Below are 17,157 nucleotides of genomic sequence, written 5' to 3'. Positions count from 1 at the left end.
GGATAGGAGACATTCTCAGTAATGTCACGGCTGATCTCTGGTGATGGATAGGAGACATTCTCAGTGAGGTCACCGCTGATCTCTGGTGATGGATAGGAGACATTCTCAGTGATGTCACCTCTGATCTCTGGTGATGGATAGGAGGCATTCTCAGTGATGTCACCGCTGATCTCTGGTGATGGATAGGAGGCATTCTCAGTGATGTCACCTCTGATCTCTGGTGATGGATAGGAGACATTCTCAGTGATGTCACCTCAGATCTCTAGTGATGGATAGGAGACATTCTCAGTAATGTCACGGCTGATCTCTGGTGATGGATAGGAGATATTCTCAGTGATGTCACCTCTGATCTCTGGTGATGGATATGAGGCATTCTCAGTGATGTCACCTCTGATCTCTGGTGATGGATAGGAGACATTCTCAGTGATGTCACCTCCGATCTCTGGTGATGGATAGGAGGCATTCTCAGTGATGTCACCGCTGATCTCTGGTGATGGATAGGAGACATTCTCAGTGATGTCACCTCTGATCTCTGGTGATGGATAGGAGGCATTCTCAGTGATGTCACCGCTGATCTCTGGTGATGGATAGGAGACATTCTCAGTGATGTCACCTCTGATCTCTGGTGATGGATATGAGGCATTCTCAGTGATGTCACCGCTGATCTCTAGTGATGGATAGGAGGCATTCTCAGTGATGTCACCTCTGATCTCTGGTGATGGATAGGAGGCATTCTCAGTGATGTCACCTCTGATCTCTGGTGATGGATAGGAGGCATTCTGTGATGTCACCTCTGATCTCTGGTGATTGATATGAGGCATTCTCAGTGATGTCACCGCTGATCTCTAGTGATGGATAGGAGGCATTCTCAGTGATGTCACCTCTGATCTCTGGTGATGGATAGGAGACATTCTCAGTGATGTCACCTCTGATCTCTGGTGATGGATAGGAGACATTCTCAGTGATGTCACCTCTGATCTCTGGTGATGGATAGGAGACATTCTCAGTGATGTCACCGCTGATCTCTAGTGATGGATAGGAGACATTCTCAGTGATGTCACCTCTGATCTCTGGTGATGGATAGGAGACATTCTCAGTGATGTCACCGCTGATCTCTGGTGATGGATAGGAGGCATTCTCAGTGATGTCACCTCTGATCTCTGGTGATGGATAGGAGACATTCTCAGTGATGTCACCTCTGATCTCTGGTGATGGATAGGAGGCATTCTCAGTGATGTCACCTCTGATCTCTGGTGATGGATAGGAGACATTCTCAGTGATGTCACCTCTGATCTCTGGTGATGGATAGGAGGCATTCTCAGTGAGGTCACCGCTGATCTCTGGTGATGGATAGGAGGCATTCTCAGTGATGTCACCTCTGATCTCTGTGATGGATAGGAGGCATTCTCTGTGATGTCACCGCTGATCTCAGTGATGTCACCGCTGATCTCAGTGATGTCACCGCTGATCTCAGTGATGTCACCGCTGTTCTCTGGGATATCGTAGCTTTGATTTTTTGCATAATATGGAAATGTACTGAAATGTCATTTTCTTATTCTGTTTCCACAGTCGCCCTATTGAAGCCCTGAAGAAAGAGTCTCCTGCTGTTGCGACTTTGTCGGCTGTTAATCCATCGGCATCTGCTGTGGCCCCTAATTTATCTGGTCCTACGTCAGTAAAAAGGGCCGATGAGTGGAAGGACCCCTGGCGTCGATCAAAGTCCCCAAAAAGGAAACTTGGCATGTCTGGCTCTCCCAGCAGGGGGCGCAGGCGGCGCCGCACCTCAGGGTCCTCCGATTCTGGATCCAATTCATCCAGGTAAATGCGCGCTGGTCGCTCTGCGGGGCACAGTCTGATCTGATCCGTACCTCCGACTGACACCTCTGAACGATAGCTTAAACTCTGGACAAGACTTGTGCCATAGTGAAGTATTACTCACAGCTGAGCGTTTGCTACACTTGTATCCAGCCCTGGTAAAAGTCCTTGTATTTGCTACAATGGATCAGTCGGGAGTCCAGGCTGTTTATGGCCCAAACCCTCAGCTGTGGGAAATGTGACATCATTGCCTCTGAGGTTTCCATTCATTGACTGCAAGCAGAGGGGGTAAAACATGAAGTCCTCAGTTTTCCTACACAGACTCCATGATGATTTGTGACGTTTCTTTCTCAGGTCCTCTTCTCGCTCGTCTTCATACTCGGGGTCCGGGTCCTCGCATTCTCGGTCCTCATCGTACAGCTCTTACTCCAGCCGCAGCTCGTTTTCCGGCAGCCGTTCCAGGTAACCTTTACGTTTTTCTTTCTGTTTTTACTGTTTTGTATAACTCAGAATCTAAAAGGTAAAATCTCCGCTGTGAAAGTGGAAATAATGCCGGTCCGACCGGTCTGCCTGGTACCGGGAACTGACACTTCAGGTGTGGAGCCTGTATTCCTGGTTTCTACACAAACTTGTCAACGAAAGTCTTTTTTTTTTATTATTATTATATATTTTTTTAAGATTTTGCCATCTTGATCGCTACTCACTGAGCCAGTGAAGTGGCTGATAACAGAGAACAATAATGTTCAGCAGACCCATGCAGTGAGGGGATAAAGTGTGTAACTGGCACATAGCAGGGGGTGCACAGACATTAGGAGGGCACAACGCCACTGTGTGCGGATCACTCTATAGATGGCTGCCTATCCAGGGGCAGCTGTGTAGTGAAGGGCTGTCCCAAGCAGTATAAAGGTGTCCCCCGGCGCCATCCAGAGCCGCTCACTTCCATATTCAAGGCGTGCTGTGCCCATGACGTTGTGCTGATCATGGACACGTCACCTGCACCACTCGCCCCCATGAGACTGTTTTTCAACCCCTTTTTTGTTGCTGATTCCTTTATGTCACGCGTTTCTCCTCCATAGTGGGGTCTTCCTCAGCATGTAGTACAGGCAGAGCTAATCTGCGGCGTCGGGTCGTGTTCTCCAGCACCCTGCCGCCGGTGTTTGCCGCCTCGTGCACACTGCAGTGACTGCAGCAGCCCCGTGTTTCCTGCACCTTGCAGATTTCGTTGCCTTGCATTCACCTTATACGCCTCCCCCCCCACCCCACCCCACCCACCTTATACGTTCCGTATCCTTCACACTTGCTGCGTGGAGTTACCATCTCTGTTTTGTCGCTTGCTTCTCCGTCTTTAGGTCTGGATCTTTCTCCTCATCACCGTCTCCATCACCGAGGCCGTCTCCACATAAAGCCTCCGCGAAGGGCAAAGGAGAACCTACCCCAGCTGCCTCCACCGCCGCTGCTAAAGGGTGAGTCCGAAATAAGGGGGAGCTGAGCTCGGATGCACAGCAGCGGCCATCATGCTTTGTATTGGTCACATACATCATGGCTGCACTCTCCACCCACGGCATACATCGCATCCTCTGATTTACTGCAGATACAATAACGTTCAGAATGGAAGTATATCGAGTATAACTGGAGGCATGCTGCTCAGTGTAGCAATGAAAGCCTCCATTCTTTACACTGCAGGATGCACCTGTGCAATGCTATAGATGCATTTACCTTTCCTTTAGTCCGTCCATATCTATATCTAGATGAACGCTCGACTCAGCTGATCGTGCACGTGTTTTCTGTGAGCAGAAGGAGTGAACCACTGACGGACACGGCCTATCTCTCACAGAAAACAAACAGAAACGTGCGCGATCCTTCTCTGTGCTGACGTCCCCGGGCTGGGGGTCTGTACACATTAGTTGGTCGTGAGAAGGCTGTAATATATTTCTGTGTTCAGGGAGAAGGTAATTGTGAAGAAGGTTGCACCCCCTCCAGCAGCAGCTGCCGCCGTTGCCACCACCACCGCCGCTGCCCCCACAACCGCCACTGCTGCCGCACCCACCGCTGCTACGGTAAAACCACCAAAGGTTGGACCAGAAGCGGCTAAGACTGGCGAGAAAAGAATTGGCAGAACGAAAGAGCCAAAAAGGAAAGCTCCGCCAAGAAGGTAAGAACCGTAATGACCACCCAAGTGATTACTGACGTGTCGTCCTATGTATCACACTGTCATCTGCTGCAGGAGGACCGTCAGCGGCAGCATCAGCGGCAGCAGCTACAGCGGCTCCAGCTCCCGCTCCGGGTCTCGTTCGCTCTCCAGATCGTCGCGATCCACGTCTGCTTCGCTCTCGCCTTCTCCGTCTGCGTCTCGAAAATCCAGGTATGATGGCAGAACCGGACTGCGGACCGTAGAGGAGGCCACGGATGGGGCCAGTTAGTATAACGGGGTGCTGATGACGCTAGTTACACGTGTCCGGATTTCTGGACCTTCATTGTATGTGGACCTGATGATGCTGGTGGAGTTGCCACCGTTGCACCCTAAGTGTTACCCTCTACACCGAATATCTGGTGAGGGGCGACCCCTGGGGTTAGAGCCTGGTATTAATAGGATGGAGCCAGTTCAGTTAATCATGGCTGTGTTAAGCGATTATTAGGAAGTGTCGCTTCCACTGTAACCAGAGCCGCGCTGATACAGCGATCTTAGACGCCTGTCCTTCGTCACATTAGATCCCTGTGATCGTAAAGGATCTACTCTGATCCGCTTTTCGTCGCACACTGTAATCGCTTCTCTTGTGATTTGTCTTTATTTTTTTCGCTTCACATCTGGAAACACGAGCAGGAAATCCAGGTGAGCGCGTCCTCGGCAGCGGAGGGGGCCGTTTACTTTTGGATGGGGCATTCTACTTGTCGCACCCCCCGCCATTTAATCCGCTGCTATATATCTTAGAAATACACATGAATATGGTCACTTTCCTCCTCTTGTCTGTTTTCCCCACGTTGGTATAAATTCAGGTTTTTGATTATTTTTTTTTTGTTTTGCCTACCTTGGTGATCTCTATCAGACATCTATACATTTATGCCTTAATATGGCGATGTGTAACTACAATTCCCAGCATGTGTACACAAGAAAAACAATCTGGGCCGTGCACGAAAAGTCGTTCCCTTGCAGGAGAGGTTTGGAGTTGTAGTCTTACGTATGGGAACACATTGGGTACAAGTTATACTCTTTTCTCTCCGGTGTCTGGTGCATCACCAGGAAAACACCGGTGACTTTCGCCACCCACTCGCTCCCGGCGCGGCCGATCTCCTTTGTCTGCAGCGTTTCATGAAGAATAAATTGGGGAATTTCATAGAAAACCGTTGTATATTTAGAGATTACAGGAACATAACTGGTAGGAATGAAGGATGGGCAGGAAAGCGATCCTTCTGCAGGATAGCGGGCCGGACGGTTGTTTGGCGTCCTAGTCCTCATTTATTAAGGTTTCTGCTTTGTTTTACACCCATTCACATTTGATGGCTGGTTCAGATTCACTGACAGCAAACGGATACGTGGATAATGGTGAAGAATTGAATTGCAAAGTGTAATGGTTTCGTCTGGCGTTCTGTGCAGACGGTGTGCGGCTCTGAGGGTCATGGGTAATTGCACGGTCTCTGCCCGCAGGTCTCTGAGCGTCAGCAGCGTGTCGTCCGTCTCCAGCGTCTCCTCCTCCAGCAGTTCTGTGCGCAGCGCCGACTCCGAAGACATGTACGCCGACCTCGCCAGTCCCATCTCCTCCGCCAGCTCCCGATCCCCGACGCCTTCACAGCCGAAAAAGGAAAAAGGTAAGCTACTACCCCCAGACAGCCCACCCGCAGACCCCAGTGCATTAATGCATTCTCTCCATTCTTTGTAGCACCTGAAAAAAACAAAAAGAACGATCCACGGCCTAAGGAAGACAAAAGAACCCGCGATCCCACCGCCGCCGCCATCGTCACCGTAGCACAGCCGCCAAAAACCGCTCCAGTAAAACTGCCGAAACCCATCAGCAGCAGCAAAATGGTTCCCCAGCCCCCGATGGCACCATCCCAGGCCCAGAGCGGCTTCAGTGCCCACAAGGACATCAAGCTGACGCTTCTGAGCAAGGTGATGTAATGCGCCGTTAGTCACACATTTACAGAAGCGATGACATTCCTGCAATTCTTCAGCCTCCGCAGGGTTAAGTTTCCTCCTTTACGTTACGTCAGTAACTTCCCATTAACCAGAGCAGAAATATTCAGCGGAGGATTCGCTGGCTGTCGGCCAAGCGGGAGGAAGTGCAGCACGGAAACCCCGTTAAATCACTGATGCGCCTGGCAGCGGCCCGTACTTTCCTGCTCCATCTTCATGATACCGGGGAAAGTTGCCTATCCAAATCCCCAAAGTAGTCGGAGCCATAATCTGCTCTTAGGAAACCCTGGAGACCACTAATATGGCCGCTGCGTTACAGCAAAACGTCCGTACAAAGTTCTGGGACGTTTTGTGGCGGCCATATTGGTGCTCAATTCCAAGTCAGACGTGTTCGTCGCAGCGGTTTTAGTTCTCAGGACACCGCTGTATGTCTAATATTGGTGTGCCGTATGTTTAATATTGCCGGAGTGGGTCGTACGCCGAACCCCTGTAATAATGAGGGTAGTAGTCCCCCAAGGATTTATCACTCTGATCGTGGGGGGGGGGGGGGGTCACAGCAAACCAGCAATAACCAATGGATGTTCAGTGGATGAGCTGTGACCGATACCGCAGATCATAACTCTCATCGTTGTGTCTCCATACAGAGCGCTGATAAGGGGAGCAGGAAGCGGTACGAGCCCTCAGACAAGGAGAGGCCGGGCTCCCCCCCTACCAAGAAAGCCAACATGTCCCCCGAGCGAGGTAAGATGTGGACGGATGTCGCACACATGGGGGGTGTAACGTGGGGAGAGGTGGCGCCCGCTGGATCAGGGTCAGCACTAATGTAAAGCAAATGTTTGATTCAGGAAAAAAAGACAAAATGGGAAACCAAATGTCGCTGCTGTTCAGACTAATCCGCAGCGGTCCGTGTTCACACGGCTGTAATCGGCCGACGGGGGAATTTCATGCAGTTTGTGTCCTGGTTTCTTATTCACAATCTGTCAGATTAAACAGAAATGTTATGATCACCAAGCACAAGCAGTCTAAAGGCGACGACATCTCTGAACACCACGGCTTCAACACTTAGAAATGTGATCGCAAAACTTCCATCTGATTAAGGCTGTCGACAGCCTTCTAGGGTGGGTCCGAGGAGGAGGAGAACCGATGGGGGTCCGAGGAGGAGGAGAACCGATGGGGGTCCGAGGAGGAGGAGAATCGATGGGGGTCCGAGGAGGAGGAGAATCGATGGGGGTCCGAGGAGGAGGAGAATCGATGGGGGTCCGAGGAGGAGAATCGATTGGAGGATCATTGGAAAGTGGGTTTGAAATGTGCAAAGTAATTTCATAGAAAGAACTTCAGGTGAAGACATCAGAAGCGATGGGATCGACCCGTACTGTGCGCTGCACTAAATGGGGCACAATTCTATAAATAAAAGTGCCCCCCACCTACAGCGACGGACAGCACAGGAGCCTATAGAGATAAGTGCCCCCCACCTACAGCGACGGACAGCACAGGTGCCTATAGAGATAAGTGCCCCCCACCTACAGCGACGGACAGCACAGGTGCCTATAGAGATAAGTGCCCCCCACCTACAGCGACGGACAGCACAGGAGCCTATAGAGATAAGTGCCCCCCACCTACAGCGACGGACAGCACAGGTGCCTATAAAGATAAGTGCCCCCCACCTACAGCGACGGACGGCACAGGAGCTTATAGAGATAAGTGCCCCCCACCTACAGCGACGGACGGCACAGGAGCCTATAGAGATAAGTGCCCCCCACCTACAGCGACGGACGGCACAGGAGCTTATAGAGATAAGTGCCCCCCACCTACAGCGACGGACAGCACAGGAGCCTATAGAGATAAGTGCCCCCCACCTACCGGGACGAACGGCACAGGAGCCTATAGAGATAAGTGCCCCCCACCTACAGCGACGGACAGCACAGGAGCCTATAGAGATAAGTGCCCCCCACCTACAGCGACGGACAGCACAGGAGCCTATAGAGATAAGTGCCCCCCACCTACCGGGACGAACGGCACAGGAGCTTATAGAGATAAGTGCCCCCCACCTACAGCGATGGACGGCACAGGAGCCTATAGAGATAAGTGCCCCCCACCTACAGCGACGGACAGCACAGGAGCCTATAGAGATAAGTGCCCCCCACCTACAGCGATGGACAGCACAGGTGCCTATAGAGATAAGTGCCCCCCACCTACAGCGACGGACAGCACAGGAGCCTATAGAGATAAGTGCCCCCCACCTACAGCGATGGACAGCACAGGTGCCTATAGAGATAAGTGCCCCCCACCTACAGCGACGGACAGCACAGGAGCCTATAGAGATAAGTGCCCCCCACCTACAGCGACGGACGGCACAGGAGCCTATAGAGATAAGTGCCCCCCACCTACAGCGACGGACGGCACAGGAGCCTATAGAGATAAGTGCCCCCCACCTACAGCGACGGACGGCACAGGAGCCTACAGAGATAAGTGCCCCCCACCTACAGCGACGAACGGCACAGGAGCCTATAGAGATAAGTGCCCCCCACCTACAGCGACGGACGGCACAGGAGCCTATAGAGATAAGTGCCCCCCACCTACAGCGACGGACGGCACAGGAGCCTACAGAGATAAGTGCCCCCCACCTACAGCGATGGACGGCACAGGAGCCTATAGAGATAAGTGCCCTACAGCGACGGACAGCACAGGAGCCTATAGAGATAAGTGCCCCCCACCTACCGGGACGAACGGCACAGGAGCTTATAGAGATAAGTGCCCCCCACCTACAGCGACGGACGGCACAGGAGCCTACAGAGATAAGTGCCCCCCACCTACAGCGACGAACGGCACAGGAGCCTATAGAGATAAGTGCCCCCCACCTACAGCGACGGACGGCACAGGAGCCTATAGAGATAAGTGCCCCCCACCTACAGCGACGGACGGCACAGGAGCCTACAGAGATAAGTGCCCCCCACCTACAGCGACGGACGGCACAGGAGCCTATAGAGATAAGTGCCCCCCACCTACAGCGATGGACGGCACAGGAGCCTATAGAGATAAGTGCCCCCCACCTACCGGGACGAACGGCACAGGAGCCTACAGAGATAAGTGCCCCCCACCTACTGGGACGAACGGCACAGGAGCCTATAGAGATAAGTGCCCCCCACCTACAGCGACGGACGGCACAGGTGACTATAGAGAAAAGTGCCCCCCACCTACAGCGACTGACAGAGGTGCGGGTGATGGGGACTGTGACCTGAATATTCTATTACTGGGTGGGGGGCTTCTTGTCTCGCCAGTAGACCCTGACTTTCTGCGATACTGCTCCGCGTGGACGTCTGCTCTCGTCTTGCTGGATTCCTCAGGAGGAGCTGACATGGGGCTGATGTCATTATTTAGCTCCTGTTGTGATTTCGGTGCTGTTTACACAGCGGGGGAGGGGGTCTTGTCCACTACGTGAAATCTTAGAGGATAAAATAAGCTCCTGTCACCCGGCGAGGAAAGGTTCACTTACTTAATCCGGAGCGCGGAGTATATATAGAAAGCGGAAGACGGAGCATTGCTATTTCTGCGGAGCTATAATTAGCCGTAGATCCAGCCACAGATTGTCAGGACGCGTCACACATGTACCTGTGTGGTGATTGGGGTGCTGGGTCTCTGGGGATCGATAAAAAAATGCTGATTAATGGGGGATGTCCATCTACCGGGACTCACACTGATCTGGAGAACATACACTCCATTCATTGTCTATGGGATGGCTGCACTTTATCGGTCAGTCCCATAGACAATGACTGAGCGGGGCGCAGGCCCTGGCGATCGGTGCGTTATTACCTGTACTGCAGAGTCGTGCGCTGGCACATGCTTCACGAGCCGCCATTACCATTTTTCCAGCCATGATGCGATAATGATTTTTTTTCCTTTCCTTGTCGTATTTGCAGCAGCAACGCGAGAACGTAAGCAAATGGGAAAACCACCATCACCGAAATTCGAACGCCAGCGGATGCCCAATCTCAAGCCGCCTCTCACTCAGCCAGACAGGTACGTGAAGGGTTCCCTACACAGCGCCTCCCCTGTGCACAGGTTGTACGCGGTATTGCTGATCGGCCATTCTGCATCTACCCGATTGTCCCTGTCCTCCTAGGCTGAAGAATTGTAGCAAACCCTCAGCTGCGTGAGGCTAAGATGTTTACGTGGCTGCATCTTGATATGTTGTGGAATTGCTAGTTGAGCAGTTAACGGATGAAGATTTTTTTTGTTTTTAACCTTAATTTGTGTTTTGTTTTTTTTATTTGTCTGCTGCAGGAAACGTCCGGCTTCTCCGGCATTGAAGAGTTCCAGCAAAGTCACCAGCATCCCAGGGAAAGCTCCGGAGGTGGCCCCTTCTGCCTCCGCTGCCAAAACCGGCAAGGCGAGCACGTTATCCCGCAGAGAGGAGCTCCTCAAACAGCTCAAAGCTGTGGAAGATGCCATCGCTCGCAAGAGAGCCAAAATACCGGGGAAAGTATAGCGGCGGGGCCCTGGGCCCCCAGGAACGTCCACAGAGACACTTTTTTTTTTTTCCTACATGTGCCGTCATGGTTTGGAGCCACTGATTGAATCTGGCTACTAGGAACCTGCAGCAAGTGAAGCAATGACCCGTGAAGCAGGAGCATCCAGCAGACGCAGCGTGACCAATGTGCCGTCACTCTTCCGGAGGAGTCGTTAAAGCTTTTTTTTTTTTTTTTTTTTTTTTTTCTGGGTTACTTTGTTTTTGGTATTACGGCCCAATCCCAAAACTGCTGCAAGTCTCCCCGGACCCCCAGGCGCTGTCTCTTTATCAGTCTGAATGCCCCCTAAGATGATGCGGTCTGAGGGTCTCCATGACCTGTTCTCTCCCCCCCCTCCCTGGTTTATTTGATGAGTATTTTGAGGTTTTTATTTGTAGGAGTTTGCCCGTTTTAGCCGGTGAGGACCAGAGCGAGCGGCGCAGTGCGACAGCCGGTGCAGCGCTTTGTGGGGTGGGATCGTCTGCCTGTTCATATTTTGGGGAGGGGGGCGGACAGGAGACTTATCCCTGAAATAAAGTATTTTGATAAAACATTTCCCGCTGTGAAATATTCAGTTTCCTCGCTCCGTATGTACGACATAACGACTCCGTTCAGTGCTCGGGGGTCTCGGCCAGATGGGGGACCGCCATTGTAAGAACCTCAATAGATGAGGGGATCTTTCAGAATCCAGTAATTGTCCAGAACATGAATGAAGAATTGCAATATTTCCTGTCCGGCCTCAGACTTGTTCCGCATGTAATCGTCACACACACCCCAACACCTATCCTCCCCCCCCTGTTAAACGTGGTCTATGAAAAAAAAAAAAAAAGTTTTCTGAACAGCCATAACTTCAGTTTTTTTTCCACTGACAACACATGGACCTAAAATATGGTTTTCTGAACTTTGCAGGAAGCTCAGAAAAATGGCTGAGAACGAGTTCACTGTTCAAGCCTGTAGAACAGAAATGTTTTAACCACTTGTAGACCAACCACAGACCATGAACGTCGCGCTTTCTACTCTGCAGAGTCATGAACTGTTGCTGCAATGTACAGTCACGTGAGATGGTGCAGCTGCGGCGTCCGGCTGTCTGACAGATCCGGGACTCCTTGTAGAGAAGGCAGACACTGCTTATTACCATCTCTGCCTGCCTGATCACGGGCTACAAAGTGCGATCGGCGTTTCCTCCTCCTGATACAAGGGTCACATGAAATTATTTAAAAAAAAAACTGCCGTGTATTTCCTTTATTTTTGGGGGGTGAAATCAGATGAAAAATGAAGCTCTGCACATCCCGAGCCAAAAATGTGCAATCTATTTGATTTATATGAATGAGAAAACAAATATTGCAGCTCTTTAAAGCTCAAAAAACGGAGCTAGGTAAATGTCACGGTCCTGGTCTGGTTAACGGAACCCAATTGAAAAAAAAAATAAATGTTTTTTTTTTTGTGACACCTTTTTGGTGACAATCTTTAATTTTTTGCCTTATGATGTTGGGACAGAACAATTGGAGCCGCTGGCTGTAAACGGATTGTGGTTTTAGATGCAAAGATGATCGCTTAAAGGAACCTTCTGGTACTGCGGCGGGAAGCAACAAACCGTAGAGGACGCCGTATACTCTGTAGAGGACGCCGTATACTCTGCAGGGTATAGAATGAATTATCACACGTGTTCCGGAACCATTAGACCTCATTGTAGAACGCCGCTCGCTCAGCTCTGCTACATCTGCCGACTACCATTAATAATTGTAAGAAGAGCGCCACCTGGAGGTCACAGTCATGGCTGACATCTGCGCTGCCTGTTCCTGGAGGGAATGTACATTTTACTATTTATTGACGTCTGCAGCCGGACCGACCTGGAATATTGATTTTCTATTTCTAGGCGGCCCGACCCGCCCGCCCGCCCGCAGCGCCGTCCCTCATTACTCTGCCCTCAGGAAGTGTTCTCATAGCGGAGGCCTGGCCCGAGGTATTTGGAAATGCCAGGCTAGGTCACAGCTATTTGATTGTGTTACCTGATGACAAACACTAATCGCTGACCCTAATTAACGCCGCACATGGCACCCGGACTGGCAGGATGATGGAAGTGTTGGCAGAGGGACACAGTCAAGACTTGGATAAGTAAAAAATAAAATACATTGGACAATGTGACGTATGAAAAGTTTTTGTACGCAGGCTATGACGACATGCTGGGAGTTGTAGTTGCAAAAAAAAAAAAAAAAAGTTTATCTTTAATACTTCCTTATAAGTCACAACTTAAAGCCGCATTCGGAAAAATTCCCATGGTAGTGCCAGGTGGTAACTTGGGCTTAAAGGAGGAGGTGAGCAATGCAGGAAGTGTTACCATGGGGCCACTGATGTAACAGACCTGAAGATCCTTTGCCCTGTGTTTGGCCATTTGCGGTCTACCAGAAAAACCGGTCTTCTGCCCAAAGCTGCCGATCCTGGGGGGAGAGAATGGGAAACATGATTTGTGCTCCTATGCGGCCTTTTCCTGGGTCCCGAGGATGGCGCCGGACATGACGTCTCCACCGCACGGCCGCACCGCTTACAAAGGAGGCAAAAATTACAATTCTAAACAATGGAGATTTTACAAAAAGTTGCCCAAATCCCCATTTTTATGTTCATCCTATAAATTTGGAGGCGGCGAACAAGAAAAAAACGTCTATAATCGACTTAATTTCTCAAAAAAAAAAAAAAATAGTCCCAAAGTCGAGGTCTCTGCGGAATCCAAAAATGTTCCAAATTGACACGTTTAAAGCTGAAACGACGGCAAAATCCAACTTTCCTGGGGACGCAAAAGTTTTCTTTTTGAAAAAAAAAAAGCGTAATCTTGTATTTCAAAACTTTTTTTTTTTTGTCTTTTCTGTATAGTTTTTGGTCTGATTTCTTTGTTTTATTTGCTTCTTTATTTTATAAATAGTTTTTCTTTTTGTATTTGTTTTATGGCATCATTTTACAAAACCAAAATGTCCCAATTCTTTGTTGTGATTGGAAATTCTCGTGGCCCGCAGAGTTCCCAGGGTCATTACGGCGGGCTCGTCGGAGGGGGGACGACAGTGCAGCCTGCAGGGAGCTTTACTAACTGCCTCATTGAGGAAAGCGGAAAAAAAAAAATTTCAGCTAAATTATAAATAGACGAGGCGGCTGCAGCGAATGGAATGCAGCGAGTTCTCTTATCCAAAGCTTTACCTGCGAGTGACAAGGAAGTCGCATGAGTGTAAAATCAAACTTCCCTTTTACGTAAGGTGGAGGTGGAGACTTCTCTTCACCTGGATTTTCCAAGGGAGGATTCAGGTTTGTATATAAAATGACAGAGCAAGCGAACAACGGCAGAACTCAACTGAGCATCCAAAACCCATCCAGACCATCACACCAGCTGCACCAGCGAGACTCCAGGAGAAGACCGCAGCCACCATGCACAGTCTGGTAAGAGACCCCTCGCCGGGTACAATGATGGAGCAATGATGTTCACATGTAGATTGTGACATCTAGAGGCCACATTTGGAATTACACCATTTTATTAGAAAAACGTTTTATGTTCATGCACTATATTCTGAGCGATGCGCACTTAGGATCAGAATATTTAGGGGAATAAAAATGTTTGCTGTTAAGATCCTATATATTAAGGCTTGGAGGAAGTAAAATAATTCTTCAAATTTTTTCTTATTTCTGCTTTTTTTTTTTGTTTCTCTCTCTCCAGTGGGTCGTTTTATTGTTGGCAGTTTGCTCCATCACCGTCTGCTGTGCAAAGCATTCGAAGTCCAAGAAGCACCAACACAACCACCACCATAACCACCATGCTCAGCCGGAGAGCAGCTACTGCTTCAGCGACGAAGACCTGGAAGATAAAACGTCGGAGGTCCTCAATCACTTTGTTAGCGGCAAGATGCGCTGGGACAGATACACCGCCGTCAACATGGTGCCTCATCTGGAGAACTCCGAGAGTAGGAGAAAGAGACGCCGGAGAGCCTCACAAGCCACCTGCCCAGAACTGAAAACGTTGCAAAAAGGACTAACCACGAACGAGCGCTCCATCTCACCATGGACCTACCGGTACGTACCAGAAATCGGTATACGCCACGACCTTGATAGTGGAGGCTTTAGCTGGTCGCAGCCTGGCATTGGGTAGCAGTAAATGGGAAGATAAAGTAGTCGATGAAAGTTTGGATGTAAATAGTTGTCAGGACTCGCTGGCAGTTGTAGTTTGCAGCTGTTGTAGTATAAGTTCCATCTCTTCTAACCGCTCTCGTTCACGTCCACAGGATTGACACCGATGAGAGTCGTTATCCTCAGAAGTTGGCATTTGCGCAATGTCTCTGCAATTACTGCATCAGCTCCGAATCCGGGATCGAGACGTCAGCCTTGAATTCGGTGTCGGTGAAGCAGACGATGCTGGTTCTGCGTAAGAAGAGCTGTCCGCACGATGCCGCCTTGTCCACCTTCGCGCTGGAATACATAAGTGTCCCGGTGGCGTGCACCTGCTCCGTGCCACGGTACGACTAATCTGCTCCTATGGAGCCCTGATCCTACGACTTATCCAGACACCCGGTCGTGACTATGTCACACAAAGTTTGTTTGTTTTAGAACACGATATGTCTGATCGTCACTGTGTAATGTATTCTGGGGAAGCCGCTGAATTAGCAATTCCCCGATAACTTGTGTTTGGGTGTTTCAATTACCCGCTATATAAGATCCCCAGTAGGGAGTTGCTAGTTAAGCAATTCTCTGCTATCAGTGTAAAGTGAACCCTTACATCCGGGATGATTCGCAGGTCGAATCTTTGTTACCTTGATTCAATACGTAAATGTCATATTTATTAAGCCTCCATGGGTCGACAGCTGTTGTGGAACTATAACTCCCAGCATTTGCTGAAAACCCCTGAGGCTCACAGTGTGATCTCCATTTTCGGAAACTTTACTGCTATAATATAGCTGATTGCCATAATATTAATCTCTTCTCACTCGTCTCTGGGTCAGGGTCTGGGGTGAGAGGAGACCGTGATTTTTATTTTTTAACAATATAGCAGATAAATATTTATTTAATTATTTAATAATATTTAATATATGAAGTTGTGATGAGGTTTATATTATTTATTGTTTGTCGCGTTGCGATAGAAGAATGGCGCGGTGCTCCGACTACGTGCGTCGTCTTCTCACCGATGAATTTTTGCATTTGAAGTTTGTGTATCCAATGAAAAAAATAAAATGGAACAATTTCACAAAACAATGATTAAGTGTCCTTTTGTACAACCAGAGACTCAGTACTGTGCAGTGCCAGAGGCGTAGAGGGGTTTAGCTCAGGGGGTCCTAACCAGGTGACCCTGAATACAACAATGGTGGCACCCCCTAATGGTGGATGTAGGAGAACCTCAGCAGATGACCGCGCTGTTAAGAAAAAAAATTCTATACAAAGACCAACACTGATATTACCGCCATATGGTGACATAGTGGTAGATACCAGTCCTGCAGCACATATAGGAGATTAAGATGGTGACTTACAGCTGACGATCTTTCTGGTGAAGTTATAAACTTTTCCATCTGGCCCAGACCGACATGACAACTTCTCCAGTCAAGACTCGGCTGAACAGATTTCAGCACACACATTTGACTTCTCACATTTCCAGCACCGTCCTCATCTATCACCAGCCTGCACAAACCCCTCATCCTGCTAATACACCAGTACTGAGCCACTGCTGCCGTTTGTGTCCCTATTACTGACCCTCCTGTGTGCCCTCTAATTTTCATCAAACTGGAGACCGAGTTGCCTCTTTTATTCACATCGTACTTTGAGTGCAATGAAAATGCCCCACAAGCACAGTATGATACCACCACGGTGAAATATTCCACCTTACCCTCCACACCCATAGTATGATGACCCTACTGTTCCCCACCCCTCAACTCCCCTGGAACAGTATGATAACCCCTACACTGTACAATCCCCCAACTATGACCCCCCACACACAGCTCTCCCTGCAGTATAATGAGCCTACATACAGAAAAATGGCCCCACACCTCTCCACACAGATTGACCTCATACAAAACTTTACACTGTGTAATTGCTTGCACACAGCATAAAGGCTCACACATAACCCTCCAAGTATTCTAATATAATCCACATAGCCTTCCATATAGTATAATGCACTCCCCATAGTCCTCCATATAGTGTAATGCGCTCCCCATAGTCCTCCATACAGTATAATGTGCTCCCCATAGTCCTACATACAGTATGATGTGCCCACATAGTCCTTCATACAGTATAATGCGCTCCCCATAGTCCTTCATACAGTATAATGCACCCACATAGTCCTTTGTGCAGTGTAATGCACTCCCCATAGTCCGCCATACAGTATAATGTGCTCCTCATACTCCTCCATACAGTGTTCCCCATAGTTCTCCATACAGTGTAATGCGCCCATGTAGTCCTCCATACAATATAATGCGCCCACATAGTCCTCAATACAGTATAATGCGCTCAGCATAGTCCTCCACACAGTATAATGCGCTCCCCATAGTCCTCCATACAGTATAATGCGCTCCCCATAGTCCTCCATACAGTATAATGTGCTCCCCATAGTCCTACATACAGTATGATGTGCCCACATAGTCCTTCATACAGTATAATGCGCTCCCCATAGTCCTTCATACAGTATAAAGCACCCACATAGTCCTTTGTGCAGTGTAATGCACTCCCCATAGTTCGCCATACAGTATA

General features: G+C 49.4%; 2 protein-coding genes across 2 annotated transcripts in view; both read left to right on the top strand.

Moving 5' to 3' along the window:
* Window positions 1-11,002, top strand: part of ZC3H18 (zinc finger CCCH-type containing 18) — a 62,238-nt gene extending 51,236 nt beyond the window's left edge. The window contains exons 10-19 of the mRNA XM_069739382.1: window positions 1,570-1,818; window positions 2,170-2,277; window positions 3,165-3,278; window positions 3,758-3,967; window positions 4,040-4,177; window positions 5,459-5,619; window positions 5,691-5,920; window positions 6,589-6,685; window positions 9,862-9,961; window positions 10,226-11,002. Of these exons, the coding sequence (XP_069595483.1) occupies window positions 1,570-1,818; window positions 2,170-2,277; window positions 3,165-3,278; window positions 3,758-3,967; window positions 4,040-4,177; window positions 5,459-5,619; window positions 5,691-5,920; window positions 6,589-6,685; window positions 9,862-9,961; window positions 10,226-10,430 (1,612 nt within the window). The 3' untranslated portion in view covers window positions 10,431-11,002. The remainder of the gene's footprint in view (window positions 1-1,569; window positions 1,819-2,169; window positions 2,278-3,164; window positions 3,279-3,757; window positions 3,968-4,039; window positions 4,178-5,458; window positions 5,620-5,690; window positions 5,921-6,588; window positions 6,686-9,861; window positions 9,962-10,225) is intronic.
* Window positions 11,003-13,620: 2,618 nt separating this feature from the next.
* On the top strand, window positions 13,621-15,651 carry IL17C (interleukin 17C). The gene is made up of 3 exons (XM_069739381.1): window positions 13,621-13,872; window positions 14,147-14,499; window positions 14,709-15,651. Exons 1-3 carry the CDS (start codon window positions 13,861-13,863, stop codon window positions 14,947-14,949), a joined length of 606 nt encoding a protein of 201 aa, XP_069595482.1. The 5' UTR covers window positions 13,621-13,860; the 3' UTR covers window positions 14,950-15,651.
* Window positions 15,652-17,157: the final 1,506 nt, after the last annotated feature.

The sequence above is a fragment of the Ranitomeya imitator genome, chromosome 9, assembly GCF_032444005.1.
Source record: "Ranitomeya imitator isolate aRanImi1 chromosome 9, aRanImi1.pri, whole genome shotgun sequence".
In the NCBI taxonomy this organism is placed as follows: domain Eukaryota; kingdom Metazoa; phylum Chordata; class Amphibia; order Anura; family Dendrobatidae; genus Ranitomeya; species Ranitomeya imitator.
This window is presented reverse-complemented; position numbering and strand designations above follow the sequence as displayed.

Bases quoted from the DNA above. Each gene is read 5' to 3' on its own strand.
- IL17C (XM_069739381.1), top strand. The intron at 14,500-14,708 runs GTACGTACCAGA...TCACGTCCACAG, and splicing joins ATCTCACCATGGACCTACCG to GATTGACACCGATGAGAGTC.